This window comes from Halyomorpha halys, unplaced genomic scaffold, assembly GCF_000696795.3.
Source record: "Halyomorpha halys isolate HHAL.00 unplaced genomic scaffold, Hhal_1.1 Scaffold1103.1, whole genome shotgun sequence".
Taxonomy (NCBI): Eukaryota; Metazoa; Arthropoda; class Insecta; order Hemiptera; family Pentatomidae; genus Halyomorpha; species Halyomorpha halys.
Genome location: NW_027106647.1, coordinates 231,624 through 246,012, shown reverse-complemented (window position 1 = coordinate 246,012; position 14,389 = coordinate 231,624). Strand labels below are relative to the sequence as shown.

At 30.2% G+C, this 14,389-nt stretch overlaps 1 protein-coding gene across 2 annotated transcripts in view; it reads left to right on the top strand.

Moving 5' to 3' along the window:
• LOC106688318 (protein Loquacious) overlaps window positions 1-5,702 on the top strand; it is a 9,052-nt gene extending 3,350 nt beyond the window's left edge. The window contains exons 1-2 of one of the 2 annotated variants that reach the window (XM_014432732.2): window positions 2,130-2,376; window positions 4,424-5,702. In XM_014432732.2, coding sequence (XP_014288218.1) covers window positions 2,362-2,376; window positions 4,424-5,410 — 1,002 coding nt within the window. In that variant the 5' untranslated portion in view covers window positions 2,130-2,361 and the 3' untranslated portion in view covers window positions 5,411-5,702. Of the gene's footprint in view, window positions 1-2,129; window positions 2,377-4,423 lie in introns of those variants that run through there. The other variant, XM_014432733.2, reaches the window with a different exon arrangement.
• The last annotated feature ends 8,687 nt before the right edge of the window (window positions 5,703-14,389 follow it).

Below are 14,389 nucleotides of genomic sequence, written 5' to 3'. Positions count from 1 at the left end.
CTGAAAAGAAGATGGTCACGAGACCAGCTAATGTAAAATGTCATTAGAGTGCTACCAATGGGTAGTTTCTCTACACGCCTGTAACACTCCAATTTAACATAGATCAGATTTACTAAATGTATCATAATGGACAGTTGTAAGTAGCAATAAATATACATTAAAAAAAAAAGATTTTTATTAACTGAAATGTATAAGTTGTACTATTTCTTCGTAAATATGAAGCTGCACAGTATAATATGACTAACTTTTTTCTAATCTATCAGTAACCCCCTGATTACACATCATACTGAAATGCAGATATACGGCTAATCTAACTACGTAAAAAACAACAATAATTATTTAAAGGGCGAAAAACTCACATCCAGGGGAATTAAAAGAACATGGATAGTTAATAACTTTTGATCCATTTGAAATATGCCTAAAACTATTCCTTGAACGTTTTCTCTTCTACAATAGCTTCAGAGTCAATGGCACAAGGTATTCCACCCCATAACGTACTTAGTTATAGGTCTCGGAATCAATTTATTTTTGAGGCATGGGCTGAATATAATTTGTGGGCCTTGGGCAAATTTTTATAATTGAGTTCCAGGGCCGATACAATTTTAAGTTTTTAGATAAAATGTTTTTTTGAAATACGCGGTGGATTGATTTTGGGGTCTGGGTTAGATTCATTTTGGGGCCTGAGGCTGACACAATTTCAAGTTTTTCGGCAGATATATAAGAACATTGTTTTCCCGCCAATCGTCATTACATTTGGTAAGGTTGATATGCTACGAAAATTCACTGTCAAGGCGTATACATATGGCAGCTAAATCCCTGACATTACTTGTACTATAAACTATCACGCCATATCCAGTCCGACGTTACAATCACGACTGTAGAACTGTCGGGACAGTAAATGCTGTCATGACTGAAACTAATAAACAGTTACTCCGCGGTAGTGGCTGTGACTTTTCCTGCAATAACTGAAACTGTACAATAGTTCACTCTTAAGGCATATACATTTGGTAGTTAACGTGACAGGTGCTACACTGACGTTACTTGTACTATCAACTATCACGCCAAAACTATTGCGATAGTATAACCATATAGTTACTGTTATAACGACGTATCCGATTCTCCAAGAGCGGGTATTGGTTGGGTAAAACGGGTATTTTCAAGGGACTAAATGGTATAGCTTAATTACAATTTATACGGTCTTTATTCTATGACTAAATCTAAATATATACAATACACACAAACAAATACCCTTCTATTGCCACAAGTCATTATAAGGGAGCTAGGTCTAATAAAGGATAGAGTTACAATATTGGCCGGTGTGCTGAAAACCGGGGTACAAGAAATGGGAGGGACCGCTCCACTGGTGGAGAGGGTGAAAACACTTTGGTTTATAAATTTTGTGCTTAGTCAACTCTCTGGGCTATTAAACGCTATCGAGAGGTGCTATGTATAAGACGATAGCTTTTGGAGCCGCCTGTAGCTCAGGAAGTAGAGGCGTAGGTCTTCGCAACGTGGGAACTGTAGCGGCACCGGTTCGTTTCGGCCTGGGGGTAGATTTTTATTTTTTTGGCCGTCCCACGAAATGAAAACTTGACCCTCTAATATGGTGTTATATAAAAGGGTGGTACCCTGTAGATAATCCTCCCCTCTTCTCAATCATATGCCAGAAATGGCCAGAAAAGGTGTTATAAAATACAAATTTAAAAAAGACGTTTGCGTTCAGCGAATCAGAAGATTCTATTGTAATCTTTATTAATTCAATTAATACATTTATAAATATATTATATGGTTGCTACATGTATGAAATTAAAGTATATACAAAAAATTATACATATAAATAAACAATATTTGTGTGATGCTAGTGGTTCACATGTCGATAACTAATACGCGCCAGGTGGCTCATGACGATAATAGCGTTATTCAATTTAAATTTACCATAAATACAAAACATTTACTTGTTACAATCAATGGAAAAGGTCTAATCCAAAATAAAATAAACTATTTTTTGTAAAAAAAGAAAAAATACTATTCACTATCAAGCAACAATACTTAGCCATTTTAAAAATGTATAGGTTATAATACTGCATATGATCATGAAACTAAACATATTGCAGGAGTTAATCACATCTATTTTTTAATTTCATAAAACATAGTTAACATAATTCAGCAAAATAATGAAGGCACTTTTAGTACGACATTCCTCATATTTAGGCCATATTCGTCAGTATTTTAATGATTTATGCATTCATTTTAGCACTTAATCAGTGTTGCCACAATTTTGTAACTTGCTGCTGAGTTAATGAGCAGCCTCTTCTGCATATTCCATATTAACGTGGGAGGTTATCTAAGATAATAACAGCCATGACCAAGAAGAAGGTACTTATTTCTTTTTTCTGTGTTTTTAATTTTTAAAGGTCATCTTGGTTAGTGTATCTCTTTTAACAGATAATAGGAATTTTAAGCGAATAGTATGCTGTCGATTTATGGTCAAAGAATTGCTCAAAATACTTGTTACTAGTGTCTTGTCACTCATTCATAAACCATACTTAATAGTTAACGTAAAGTTTAAATTAGCAACGCGAGTCTTTGAATGAAATCCGATGCCACTGTACAAACAAATCGAAATCAATCTCACTTACGTTTTTGATGAGTTAAAATAGTCCTGTCTTCGAGCATTAATTGTTCCATACTAACACGCAGAACAGAAAGCGTACCGACTCAGTTTTGTTGAAAATGTAGTAATAATATCTATAAGCGATTCAGTTAAAACTTCCCATTAACCTCCAAACAAGGAAATTAAAATGAAAATTTCTGAGATATCACTTGTTATGGCCAGAAATAAGATTTTTTTCCCCATAAGTGCCAAGCTGAATATTGCCAACACGTCTTAAGAGTATTCGTTACATTGAAATCATTAAGTACATTAAGTACTTACGTATTAGACCCTCAGAACTATATTTATGCCATTGCGTATTATTGACTATACTCTTGTTATTATTATTTCTTCAAATGAGTCACAGGTATCGACTTGCGTTCGCTTCACTAGCTCGAAATAAATAAACTATAACCGATATAATAATCCATAACCGATAGATTTCAGTTAAGATTAGGCCTAAATTCGTAAAACTACCAAACAGTTTATGGTATCAGGTTATAATCCACAACAAGAGAAATATTGTTTGGGAGACCTTGCGCAGAAAATTCCTAAATTAGTTCTACACAAGTTCATTAACTAATATAAACACAAATCTCAATATGAATAAAAATGTTAAATGGTTTTTGTGTCTCTTCTGAAAATTCAGGAGATACTAATATACAAAACGAGTTACAATGGAGTAAAATTCAAAATTATGACTTGTTACCGATAATTCTTTAATTATGAGAGATAGTTGTTTGTTGTTAATTTTTGATGAGTTAGTTTGAGATAGTTGTTGTTGTTAAACACAGATAATTCTTTAAGTCAAACATTTGAAATAAATATTTATGATGATTATGGTAGATTTTGTTCTTAGTTAATGATGAAATAACAGAAAAATAATAAAGTCTATTACTGTTAACATAGTGACTGGGAAACATAGCATTCAATTTTTCTGTTTATGAATAAAATTATCATCAGTTTTAATACAGTCAATCGGATTGACAGTAAAACCAAAATTCGACGATGGATAATTAAGGCTGATGGATTACGGAAAAAATGTTAAATCTGATTATTAAAATTAAATTTTAAATTTAAATGTACTAGAAAGCGGAGAGGGGGGGGGGCATTTTTCAGTATTTCACTAATTTTGAGTGATCTGATTCAGAATTTTCTTTGTAATCTGTCTGACTTAACCTTGCCAATGTCGAATTTTGGTTTTACTGTCAATCCGACCGACCTTAAAAGGATTCTTTAGTTTAGTAAATAACAGTAAATTGCCTTCACTATTTAACAAAACACGAACGAACAGGAGCACTAAACAAAACTAATTGTTGTTATTCGTTTGGAACAACAGTTCAATCGTTTTGAATCAAGAGCTATTGTTTTCAAACATTTGTAGTTTTTATTCTCGCTCTTACTTCAATAACGTGTAGCGTTCTTTGTTAGTAACGTTTGTATTTGAATAAACTCCCACCGTTGGAGCTTGCCTTGTAAACTGATACCAGTTGGATTTTAAACATTTTCTTGATTTTACTCTTATGCCGGCAAATATATTTTTTGCAAACATTAATATACGATTGGTAACATTATTATACCGTTAGGAGGTTACACTATGGTTTACTGGTATCAGTACTTTTCCAAACTTCAAATGTAAATAAATGTATGGTTACTTGTTTTCTTGTAAATAGTGGGAACTAGGGCTTAAATGACAAATTAAACTGATATTTATTGTTATGGTAATTATTAATTATTTAAACTAGCTTAACAAAGAGTTTATTTTTTTAGTATTTAGTGACTATGGATGGAAAAACACCTGTCACATTACTACATGAGTATTTAATGAAAGGTGGAGAAGTTCCTGATTACAAGTTGGTTTATAATGGAGTAGGAACTCATGATCCTTTATTCCAATATGAGGTTAGTGCCAAAGGTATGGAGGCTGTAGGGAAGGGAAAATCCAAAAAAGAAGCTAAACATGATGCAGCTCGTGCTCTGTTACTTAAACTGAAAGATGAAAAGGCTTTGGAACAGGAGGTAGAAGTCGTTTCACCGTATGAACATTCTCTTAAAGAAAATGCAGTTGGGCAACTTCAGGATTTTTGTTCGCAGCACAGCACCGCTCTCCCGAGGTATGAATTAATCAGAGATGAAGGGTTAGCACACGCCAAAGTCTTTGGTATACGCTGTAGGGTTTCTTCCTTTATTACTGAAGCTGAGGCACGAACTAAGAAACAAGCCAAGCAACAAGCTTCACATTTAATGTTATTGAAGCTGGAAAAATGTCTTAGTGAGGGAGACTTCATTTCAACATCGGAAACAGAAAAACAGCAACAAGAAACCAATGGTTTAACTCAAAAGGCTTGTGATGAGACAAAAGAAGCCTACCAACAAGTTGTACAAGAAAGGACGAATGAAAAAGATAAGATTTCTTGTTGTAGACTTGGAACGTCAATGAGTAATTTTTCGGGTCAGTTTTCTGACAATGTTTTACCTTTATCTGAAACCCTCAGAACTATTGCCGATAAAGACGATTGTTTCTTTGAGAATCTTGAAGATCCAGAAGAACTTCTAATCACAATCATGACACAATTAGATTACCATTACAGTTATGATTTTTTACAAACTATGACAGAAACAGACCATTTGTGTTTTTTACAGATTCGAGAATTAAACTGTGCCAACTTTGTAGGATTATCTACTTCAAAAATTATTGCTCAGAAAAATGCAAGTGTTAAAGCTCTTCAATTTTTATCATATATGTCGAGATTATGAAATATGTCTAATTTTTTATTTTATTTTTTAAGAGATTTTATTCATAAATTTTTTGCTCTGCAGAATGTTTTTGTTTTGTTTTTTAACGAGAAAGACAAAAAAATAAAAAAATGGAACTGTGTTCCATTTGTATTCTTTTGAGAATTTAATAATTTTTATTTCCTTTTTTTTTTGGAAAGTACTATTAATTGTAATTTAGTCTTTTAATAAAACTTACAATCTATTGATGACAATTAATATAAAAGGTTTTTGCCATTCAAGTTTGATAAATATTTTAATTAATGTAACAAGAGTATGATGACATGTGATATTTGAGTTCTTATTATTATTTTACTATTTAATAATGTCTATTATTACTTTGTCTGTAAATAAATTGTAAATTCTATCAACTTTGTTTTTATATAAAAATATGTCCCTCAGATTTTTTAAAAATGTTTTTCAATATTCATATATTTTTATTGATTTTGAGATTCATTAGTTAAATTCCATTTAATGATTATATTTTTTGTTTTGTGATGACATTTTTTTATTCAGAATGTCCGTCTGTTGACAAGGGTAAGTGGGCAGGAGATGCAAGTATCTCCCATCTCCACCATCTAATTTGTAGAGGATATATAAGGAAAAAAATAGGTGATAGGTGGCACTAATTGCCACAAAGACAGGGTTTGAATTTTTTTTATTGTTGATATATTTTTGAAGGGAGAAAAGTGTAGAAAAATCTAAATGTACAAAATACATTTTTTTGGCTGCCCTCTGGAATTCTTTTTTCAAAATCATAAAAAGATATTTTTATCTTGTGTGGTATAAATTTACTGAAAATTCCATGCTGAAAAAAATTATGTCGTTAGTTTTAAAAAATATCTAAATGGTGGTAAAAAAAATATGAAAAAACTTAAAATTAATAAATAAATAAAGCTGTACCGCTACAACCCGTGAAGGATCAAATATTATCATGAGGAGGAGATGGTTGGAGCTGCGGTCATTGAAGAACACAGATAAGTAAAAACGTATTTATTAGGACCAATGTTTTGGGCCGAATTTCAGGCTTTTATCCGGGCTAAGAACAAATATAAGAAGATAACAGGTAATAAGTAGTATTATGTATGTAATATATTATACCTAGTATTCTCCATTTTCATTTGCAATTTCATTATTATGCATTATGAACTTTACTTGGTTATTTTTATTTATTTTGTTATACATAAAAAAAAATATTTTTTTGGTAGAAATTTTATGTTAGTATACTTTTGTCTTTATTTCAGTCATATCCCTATTATACTAACATAAAATTTATACCAAAAAGCGTTATTTTTGTAAAACAAAATAAATTATCCTTTGTAACCTAAAATAAATAAAAAAGCATGGTAAAGTTCATAAGGCATTAAATTAAAATGAAACAAACAAAAATAAAATATATTTTATTAAAATATATTACATAGCTGAACTGACTGATAAAATTAAGAAAGCCTTTTGAACATTTGATTTACATGAAGTGAAATTTAGTTTGAATAATAAAAATAAATTTTTTAAGTAATTGTCTTATATGGAGGATAAAATTAATACTATGCAGAAATAAAATATTATTTATAAATTAAAATTCTAAGATAGTCAAGAAATATACATAAGTAAAACGATCTTATCAGAAGAGTAAGGCAACACACAAACAACTTTAAAAATAGAAATTAGCTCAACAAAGTATTAAATCTAATGATAACTTTGATTTTCATAAATTCTGTATGAGAAGCACAACTGGAACAGTACCGGAAAATGCTCAACATTGGAGGAAGATAGTCCGGGTGGCAGTCAATATAGGTTTTAAAATAGTAACAAAAAACTATTTATTGTTAACCAATGTTTCGCCCCACTTTGCAGGGCTGATGATGAACAATGATGTTTTGTAACAACTTTTAGTACAGAACACCATTCTTGCCGAGTGGACTGAACGAAATAAAACATGGACAGTGGCACACAGGAAATGGTTGTAAAAAAATAATTATTTTCAGTGTATTATGAAATCAGGCATAGATAAATGATAATAAAATAATTAATTTGTGATTTATACGAGGAGAAGATGGTTTTGGGGGTGCACCAAAATAAAACAGAAATAAGTTGAAGTAACTTATTTAAATGTGCCAACGTTTTGGCCAGAATTTCTAGCCTTCATCAGAGCTAAGAACAGAACAAGATAACAACCAATGAATACAGAAAATATAAAAAGAATGACATAAAGTTAATAACTGTACAGAATGGAATTAATAAAATAAAGTGATGAGTAATGGAAAATAAAATGTATACATAGGTAATTGAATAAGTTGGTAAAATATTATAATTAAGGAAATAAATTAAAAATGAAGTTATATAATGCAAAGAAATATGAATATGTTAGTTTATTTATAATTTAAAAATTAAAATTATGGAAAGAAAAAGAAAATATATTTAACAAATGAAATATGTAACCATAATATTAGATAAAGAGGCAAAATATAAGTAAAGTTTAACAAAAGAAATGAATAGAAAAAAAAAAATTCAAAACAACAATAATAATATATGGTGAACATAACTAATAACGCGGGTAAGGAAAAATGAGAAAAGAAGGGGAGGGGGTTTAAATAAAGAAAGGGGGGGGTGAAAATATAAAACGAACCTGTTAGCTTGAATGAAATCTTACTGCCAAGTGGCTCCTACTCCTCGTATAAGTCATCCACGGTCAACTATCTCTCATGATTAATTTGCAATTTAATTCTGTAGATGGAGAACCTTTTTTATTTTTTGTAAAAAAAATAATATTTAATAGGACCTTTTTTCATATAAATTATTGGGAAAAAATCAACTGACTGGTTTAATTTGATGTTTGGTAAATAAGGACCAAATATCCAATCTCCTCGGATGGACTCTCTGGTACCTCCTACATCTAGTCTGGATTTATATCAATCTTCATTCAGAAGAAAATTCTTAATTTATAAATAATCTTTTCACTTTCTTGAGACTGGTTTTGTATGATAAGAAAGTGATCAATGTGTTTAGGTGGAGTAATAAAAATAGGTCATAAAAAATTGAGTTTAACTGATGAATAACACATTATGCGAAGAAAAAACAACAAATGAAAAAGATATCTGCATCAAATCATCCAGACTTTAGCAATGAGTAGTACGATTAAATGACCCTTTGTATAATGGAAATTGTCTGCTGTTAGGAGGGCAGGGTTTATAGTTTATAAAAATTTACAATGCCTAAGTTGGGAATTGTTGAGTAGATTCAATGTTATATAAAACTCGGTTAGGATTAAATAGTTCCTTGATTTATTTGGTTTCATTTATTTTTATCTTTTCCACAAATTTTATTTATATTATATATTTATATAATATTGTAAAAATCATAACATAACTTCATTTACCTATTGATCTTCTAGCTTGTTTAGTTATATTCATTTTCTTTTTCCTTAAATCTGTTTTATAACCTATGGTTTCTTTAATATTTTTGGTATTATATATGCATTGTCTTGAGAATTTTCCTCTTCAGTTCCTGTTGTGTTTCTTGACCATAATTTTAGGACCATTAAATTCAAGTTACTCTTCTATTGACTTTCTTGGATGTTTCACCAATATTTATTCCTTGACAATCTTAGAATGATAATTTATAAATAATATGCTTAAACATAGTATCAATTTTAGCCTAAATATAAGACAATTACTTAAAAAAATTATTTTTATTATACATGAACTAAATTTTACCTGATGTAAATCAAATGTTCTTGAAGGATTACTTCATTATATCAGTCAGTTCAGCAATGTAATACATTTTATAAAAATACATCCTTATGATTCTATATTATCATGCTTATTTTCTGGTACTTAATTTAATTATATATAATAACCTATTTTTATTTTATTATGCTCATTTTCATTAGTTCCTTGATTTATTTGTTTTCGTTTACTTTTACCCTTTCCATATATTTTATTTATATAATTTTGTAAACATCATAACATAGCACCATTTACCTATTGATCTTCTGGCTTATTTACTTATATTTTCTGATTCTTTAGGTGGAACTAAATATTACCTATGATAAAGAAAATGAGTAGACTGTATTGGAATTTACATAATTGAATATTGGACTGTATGAATAGGTATGAATAAAGGTGTAGAGTTAACTTTAGATTGTATTTTGAACCAAAACAATAAAATTAAATACACAAAATGAAAAATAAAGCTTGATACAAAAACAGGAATTAAATTTGCCCAAATTGAGATGTTCTGTTTTTATTTTTAATTTGAATGAAATTTTTCTATTGAAGTAAATTATTTTGATTCCTCAATTAATATTGTCATTGTTTCATGATGACTGAATGAATCTTACTTGCTAGTTTTCTTTCTACATTCATTGCAATGTCTGCCTTACTTCTCTTCTTTTATGCTTGATTCTGGTTGAGCTTAACTTTACTCACTAATTATTCATTAGGGCAAATTAATTAATTAAATGTGGTTATTTTTAATTGAAGTACTCAAATATATCTGATATTGTAATCTGTCTAATATGTCTGACCAAATATGTCTATTGAAGCTAGGTGTTTTCTATGGTGACTAAGTGATTGGTGTGTTGTATAAGTGAGGCAGTTTCATGTTGCCTTTTAATTCTGCTTGATGATATGATCTTTAAACATTATCTGTTATATTATTATTTTCTAGTTATTGTGTACTTTCTTTTATTTATTAGGGTTATTACCTTGTTTTTTTTATGTTCTTAACCATGATGAAGATATGAAATGTTTGTGTTCTTTACTGACTGCGCCCTCAACCATCTTCTAACGTCTTCTAAGAGTTGAGTTAAATATTCCTTTTTATAGTTCAAGAAATCCATTTGCTTATAAAAGAAAATTCAGTAAAAAATAATCAGGCTAATAATAGGGCACAGGAGGGCTCAAGAAATTTGAAACCTGGGTGACGGGAATATCATGTGAGGGTATACATTCTGTAAAGTCGCCAGAATTTATTTTTCTGGCCACTTATAAATAAAAATAAAATAAAACTTCAGTATAACAAAAAAACATATTGAGATGAAATTTTTTTTTTAGAATTTCTTTCCTGGTTTTAGTAAGTTAAAATCTATCAGAAAAAGTAAAAAAAAAAAAATTCATAATTATGAAATAATTATTTTTTTGTCAAAACTTATTTTGTCAAAAAGCATATTTGATGGGTAAAATGCAGACACTTTTGGATTGAAGACACTTTCAAGTATATAATTTAGCAAAAGTATCCCATGCAGCTTCAATTTTTTTTTCATATATCTGTGTTATTTATTTAAGAATTTCTTGTATACGTGGCCACAATCCAGTAATCAAATAACCCACATTTATATTATATGGCCCCAATTTTGTTAAGGTTTGGGACATAATATTGAAAATTTATAGATTAGATCAGTAAAATAAATTTAAAGCCCAGACTTAATGTTTTTTGAATTTACAAACATATATTATTTATAGAAACAGAAAGATTCATCAAAAACGGTGAAAATGCTTATACATGGGTGTATATTACGCCTTATATTAAAAATATAATTTATTACAAATTAATGATTGGTTGGTTATAATTCGCTCTGGGAAGAAACAATAAAAAAAAATTTCATTTCGCTATGTTTTTTGTAAAAGTTTAAAATTTTATTTAGCATGAAATTCTTTGTTGAGATAGATAAAATTGGCCAGAGAGATAAATGTCTACCACCTTACAGAATACCCTCACATGATATTCCTGTCACCCAAGCTTCAGATCTCTTAAGCCCTCTTTTGTTCTATTATTAGGCTGAGTATTCTTCACCAAATTTTCTTTTATGAGTAAATGGATCTTTTTGAACTATAAAAATAAATATTTGGGTCACCCTCCAACTCTTAGAACATTTTTCCTGGTAAGCATTTAAAAAATCTATGAAAACCACATAAGCCCAACTGATTGTGAAGTAGGATCAACCTTAGCGTAAGGGTTTCTTTACCTAAGCCACATCTTTACTCATAGCCTAGGTACAGTTTTTTATTAGTTCTTCTTCTTTCTCATCCTCCTTAGGTGCCTTTCAGCGTGGAGGAGCCTCTAACCACTTGGTCCACACATCTCGGTCTCTGGCAAGTATCTTCATCCGAACCAGCGTTTTTCCTCTTTCCAGTCCTAGTTGTTGAATACATATATAGCTCCTTCTAGGTCTGCCTCGTGGTCTTCTACCAGTTGGCCTCACCTCTATACATCTTCTTGGCACTCTATACACTTTCTTGTCTTCTCCCATTCTACAGACATGTCCATACCATCGGAGCTGTCGACGTTCAATCACTGATTTCACTGAGGGGATCTGAAGTTCTTCTCTTATTCTTTCATTCCTTATCCTATCTCTCCTAGTTTTTCCCAATATTTTTCTCAAAAATCACATTTCAGCTGCCGTAATCCTACTTAAAGGCTTGTCTTGAGTGACCCAACTTTCACTGCCACATAATATTGTTCGAAGAAATATTTCTTTAAAGATGTGGAGTTTGATGCCCTTACCAACCTCCCTGTTTCCCATAAGTATTGGAGCCTAATAATATTGTATATCTGGTAGTAAATATTATTTGCTTTATTTATCCTATTGGATATTTCTTGGTCTATTTTACCTGATTTATTGAAAATTGTTCCTAGGTTGGTATAGAAGTTCACCTATTCCAATACTTCATCATTGCACACTATTCTTACATTTCCTACGTCCACTTCATCTCTGGCAACAGTTATAACCTTGCTCTTGTGGTTGTTAATACTCATTTCTTCGCGAGCGAGTTCTTCTTGCCATTCTATAATGGGCTGTTGCAATTCTTCCTCAGTCTGTCACCAGCATGATATCGTCTGTGTATAGAAACACCTGTACTTGCACTGTCCTCATGTTCCACATACTGACTACAGTCCAAGCAGTTTTTCTCCTGCATATTTTGTGTATTTCATCCATAAATTCAATAAATAATAATGGACTGAGGCTACCTCCTTGTTACACACCTCTTTTCAAAGAAAATGGCTTTGACTCTCGGCCATTGATATGCACTATTCTGATACATTTCTATTTTGATACATTGATTTAATCGCTTCCAGGAGGTCTGCAGGAATTCTTTTGGCTCTAAGTGCCCTCCAGATTTCGTATCAGGGTACTGAATCAAAGGCAGCTTTTAGGTCCAAAAAAGCAATATGATTGCTCTGATTTCTATCCCATGCCTTTTTCAAGATAGTTCTGAGGGTGATTATGTGATGCTGGTTGTGTCTTTCAGGTCAGAATCCGGCCTGGTCTTCTTCTAGTTTTGGCTCTATCAGTGCCCATAACCTGCTTTCTAGAAAAGTGATGTACAGTTTGTATGTTACTTGGGGTAAGTATATTGCTCTGTAGTTACCATATTCAGTTGTGCTATCTTTTTTATGTATTGGTACAATGATATTATATTCTCAGTCCTTCGGAATAACCTTACTGTCCCATATCTTTTGAAAAAGTTCTTTTAGTGATATTATAATTTCATTACCTTTATATTTGATGAATTCTGGAAAAATTCCATCTCTCTCTAGTACTTTATCTAGCTTCAAACGATCCAGGACCCTTTCTATATGTTCCTCCCATATCATATCGTATTGTTCTTTCTCCTGAACGTTCGCTAACTCTTATTCTGAAGAGTACTGAGTACTTCAATTTAAAATTACCACATTTAATTAATTAATTTGCCCTAATGAACAATTAGTGAGTAAAGTTAAGCTTAACCAGAATCAAGCATAAAAGAAGAGAAGACAGACATTGTAATGAATGTAGAAAGAAAACAAGCAAGTAAGATTTGTTCAGTCATCTTGAAATGATGACGATATTAATTGATCAATCAAAATCATTTATTCCAATAGAAAAATTTCATTCAAATTAAAAATAAAAACAGAACATATTAATTTGGCCAAATTTAATACCTTTTTTTGCATCAAGCTTTATTTTTCATTTTGTGTATTTAATTTTATTGTTTTGGTTAAAAATACAATCTAAAGTTAACTCTACACCTTTATTCAAATCTATCCATACAGTCCAACATTCAATTATGTAAATTCCAATAGTCTACTCATTTTCTTTATCATAAGTAATATTTAGTTCTACCTAAATAATCATACAATATAACTAAATAAGCCAGAAGATCAATAGGTAAATGGAGCTATGTTATGATGTTTACAAAATTATATAAATAAAATATATGGAAAGGGTGAAAACAAATAAATCAAGGAACTGATGAAAATGAGCATAATAAAATGAATAAAATGAATTGCCCTGATTATTAATCACATAATATTAGTACATAAGCAGAACTTGCAGACAATGTTTAGTGTAAGTATTATAAGAAGGTAAAACCAGTATGTGAATATAGAAAATTATGAAAGAGAGAAGAAGAATAAAATAATTTACATACAAAAATGCAGTGAGTAAATATATATCTACAAAGTGAAAATTATTCAAAATTAAAGTTCTCAAAAAGTGAGATAGGAAACGTATATATAATTATTTAAATATTTACATAAAATAACAAATGATAATAAAAATGTTAACATTTAGTGTTTATTAAATATAAAAAGTAAAAATTTTACAGTATCATTGTTAATATATACAAAAATCATTAATTTATCTTCAGATTTTTAAAATATTGATTATTATACCCTTCTAGAAGTAAACTATTAGAAATATATTAATAGTTTATTGGTGTTTATCAATAGATGGCACTGTTATCGGGATTAAAAGGTTCTTAGTTACAGAATAATTCCATAGGTGTCGCCCTATATATAAAATTATTTTATGTATTAAATATTTTACAAGAAATAAAACCTAAGTTCTCAAAAACTTAAATAAAATTAAGGAAATGATTTTGTTTTTTCCCGAAATCCTAGACCTATTTTTATCCGTTTTTCGTTTTAAATTTTTGAAGAATGGTGTTGGTCAAACTGCTAGTTCAAAAAGCAAGGTAC